The 3,715-nt window shown below is 39.0% G+C and overlaps 1 protein-coding gene across 2 annotated transcripts; it reads left to right on the top strand.

Moving 5' to 3' along the window:
- The first annotated feature begins 158 nt into the window (after positions 1 to 158).
- zgc:56699 (uncharacterized protein LOC405758 homolog) lies at positions 159 to 2,284 on the top strand. 2 transcript variants are annotated; one of them, XM_067240436.1, is made up of 7 exons: positions 159 to 224; positions 657 to 774; positions 868 to 974; positions 1,061 to 1,187; positions 1,289 to 1,369; positions 1,543 to 1,600; positions 1,706 to 2,284. In XM_067240436.1, the coding sequence occupies exons 2-7, from the start codon at positions 690 to 692 to the stop codon at positions 1,773 to 1,775; spliced, it is 528 nt and encodes a 175-aa protein (XP_067096537.1). In that variant the 5' UTR covers positions 159 to 224; positions 657 to 689; the 3' UTR covers positions 1,776 to 2,284. The 2 variants fall into 2 exon arrangements, with proteins under 2 accessions (XP_067096537.1, XP_067096538.1); XM_067240437.1 differs by lacking the exon at positions 159 to 224 and adding an exon at positions 245 to 372.
- Positions 2,285 to 3,715: the final 1,431 nt, after the last annotated feature.

Below are 3,715 nucleotides of genomic sequence, written 5' to 3'. Positions count from 1 at the left end.
CATCAGTTCAGACAAGTTCAAGCTGTCATCATTAGTTGGGTTGGGGAACAGGGTTTTGCGGTTGGCCATGCCCATGACTGGCTTCACACTCCAGCACAGTAGGTGGCGGTGTACATGCGCAGCTAACAGTTGAATGCCATCTGCCGATCAAAACCGGAAGAAGAGAAAGTTACGCCTTATAAGAATTGCCAAGTTGTTGAACTTTTTGCTTATTTCGAGCATCGGTAATTTTAGTATATATAAATAAGTCTGGGGTTTTCCTCAGTTCACCATTAGCATATTGTCACGCCTGAAATGCAACTTAATTATCTAGCGTCAAGTATTGAATATTAGCATTCGTTTATGAGTCCAGTCAGCTAGTTAATCTACGAAGTGGGTGCCACGTGCTAAACCTAATGTATTTTAAAAACGCGAGTTATAAACTTATTAGTCATATATAAAAATGTAGAGCTATACAGTCCAAAGCATTCTCTGCTCTGGATACGGATGATGACTATTTCAGAGTTCCATTCAAATCCATTCTATTCCAAAGTTTGAATAGTGCGCCAGTAATGCATGATCATCACTAGGATAATTTGTGTTGAATACTGAGTTCAGTTTTTCTCTCCTAATAATATTCCACTTCAATTGAAACATATATGCCTTCATGTCATTAGGTGATTTCCTTGGAAACAAAACCCTCAAGTAAAATGACAACCATCAGGTTTGGCTCAACTTGCAGCCCTACTAAGACCTCAGCTGCAGAAACTGTTCCACGTTGGGAAGAACAGGCTGGTAAATTGCTATAACAAATATACCCCTGTAGTTTTTTTGATGCAACGTTGGCAGATGTTTTGGTTACCCCATTTTTCTCACCATTGTCCATAGATGCAACAGATCCATGTGACCCAAACAAGCTTCTTCAGTGTCCATACGACAAGAATCATCAGATCCGTGCTTGCCGCTTTCCCTACCATCTGATTAAGTGCAGCAAGGTTAGTTGTTAAATGGGTATTCCCAGCATTTATTACAAGGTATACAAGTGGCTTACAAGTAATTAAAATCTGTTTCTTTGCCATAGAACCACCCAAAACTGGCCAGTGAATTGAAAACTTGTCCTTTTAATGCCCGTCACCTTATGCCCAAGCATGAGTTGTCACATCATATTGTTAACTGTGTGGACAGAAGATCTGTTAACACAGAAGACTGTAAGGATTGTCCGTTTTGTTTGTTAATTTAAATATTCTTATATTCACTAATGTTGAGGATGTTGTTATCCTTGCGATTGACCTTGTGGCATGGTTTTCAGTGGGCAATGAGGTGCAAAATAAATGGCAGGTCCCTGTCAGCACCTGGACAAACCCAAACACTGATGAGGATTGGGATGAAGGTCAGTATTATTGAAAGGGTTTGTTTCTTAATATCATACAGTTAATTTTGTGTTGTTAGTAGGAAGGATATGTTTCTATAAGTACTGAATCCAGGGTAGCTACATACTCCTACCTTACTGGGACTTTCACACAATTACATAGACCCAGTAGCTGTTTGTTGCTTGTTTTTCAGAAGCCGATGACGTCACACAAACCCCTTTTGTATGGGGTGTGTCTACAACATTTATCAGGTCAGACAATGGGTTTTAAGAATATCAACCTGAAATTAAAATGATTGATGATCATTGATGATGATTTCTCCTTCTTGAGTCTTATAATCTTGTGATCTTTTGCAGGCCTGAGCCAGGCATACACTGCCTAAAACCTGGACTACGGTCCCCAAAAGTTCTCCCATGGAAGATCTAATTTACTGTCATTTACAGAATTTGCATGCTTTTTGGTTTGCTTGAAGTTGTTTCTCCTCAGGTTGTTGTTTTTACCTACCTGCATAATTGTTATTTTTGCAATGTGTTCTTATTGCAACTTGTGTGCACTTACTGTCGATTGAATCAATGCAAACTATTTCTAATACACTTTGGCATTACTTTCATAATTGTCTACTCTACAAATCTCTGAAGTCGATGTTGGCGGACCCAATCAGAAAAGCGAATAGGAAAAATATATTCTATTCCTATTCCTCATACAAGACGTGTGTTGTCTGTATGTCCTTGTGGTAGAACAGATTGTCTGATGAGTGCATGGGTGAAGAGGGGAATTCTTCACACAACACACATTGAACAGGGTGTTTACATATCCAAAAAGAACAGCCTTGTGGAGATTATGACTTGCCTTTCTTCAACACAGACTGATGGGAGTGTGTTTTGTGGATTCATGGACTGATAAATGTGGAGTGTATACAAATTAAAGAGCGAAGTGTAGACATGTTGAACCAATAGGTTTGTTTTTATTATGTCTGTCTTTTATTATACACTGTAAAGACAGTCATATTCCTTTAAAACAAACCAGGACACTAATGACTCATGATGGCTGAGAGCTAGGGGCTCTAGATGCCTCAAGGCAAAGTCACTGTTGAGGGCAGTGGGGTAGGAAGATTCATTCAGATTAGGGCCACTACCTTCCATGACATTTAACCATACCCTTCTGACCATCTGCTTTGTCAACCTTATATGTGTTTACGATAAAAAAGGGAATGTACAGATTTTTCATAGTCCTAAAATGTTATTTTATGCTTTCTGACTTGATAAGGAGATTGCATCCAAGGAAAAATATCCCCCAAATCAGTCAGAGATGGAACCCACGAAACGCTATCTGAACTAGGTGCATTATAAATGAGTTAGTGGTAAGGTTCTCTGGTTGTTCTGAATAGATTCTGCAATTACTACCTCTTAACAGAATGTGGGTGTGTTATAAATGAAGTGAACTTTGCATCTCATGTCCACCGGATGGCAGTGTAAATCAAGTATCTGAATGGAGAGATATTAACACAGAGGATATTTCGTTATTTGTGGAAGCCCATGAACTAATTTGTCTAAAGTAGTAGAAATCACATAAGGTACAGTCTTTACATACACCTATCACTAATGTACATGTGAAGTCAATTGACAGTGGGATTTGATACAAAACTAGCCTTTATCTGTCAGGTGAACTGACCTCAAGTATAATAGTAGCTGTGGTTCTACTGGTGATGTGATGAATACCCACAGCATATGTTGATGTTACCTGGGGGGATATATGTTGCAGTGCAAGAATAAGGGGTTGTTTGTCATTTGTGTTACTCATTACAAAATGTGTTACAATTTTCAGGCACTGGTTTATGTCTTCATGTGTCCACGTTTTGATCCCTGAGACCATCTACATGCCTAGTCTGACTGGGAGGTTGCCAGAAAGTTCCAGGCATGGATCTAAGGCACAGTAACTACTAAATACTAAATACATGGAGTAGCCTGTTCACACGTCCTTTTGAAGACCGCATATTGATTATTTTTCACAGGATAAAAACGGTACCTGATTTGTTCCACAAACAATGCTCAAATGTTTTCAGAAGGATGATTGAAGGACTTGGAAAAGCTTGTCATTCCATTGTTCACATACCTGCTGTAATCTGAGTTGACTGTGTGACTTTATCCAGTTATTTTGGCTGGACAAGACTGGGTTAGGTTTTATTTGGCTATAAGGTCACCATCTTCATCAGGCTATCATAGCTGTCTGTGAGTTTCATAATATGCATATCTATCAAATATCAAAGCTCAGTTTTACATTTACATTTACATTTAGTCATTTAGCAGACGCTCTTATCCAGAGCGACTTACAGTAAGTACAGGGACATTCCCCCGAGGCAAGTAGGG

This window comes from Osmerus mordax, chromosome 7 (genome assembly GCF_038355195.1).
Source record: "Osmerus mordax isolate fOsmMor3 chromosome 7, fOsmMor3.pri, whole genome shotgun sequence".
NCBI lineage: Eukaryota > Metazoa > Chordata > Actinopteri > Osmeriformes > Osmeridae > Osmerus > Osmerus mordax.
This window is presented reverse-complemented; position numbering and strand designations above follow the sequence as displayed.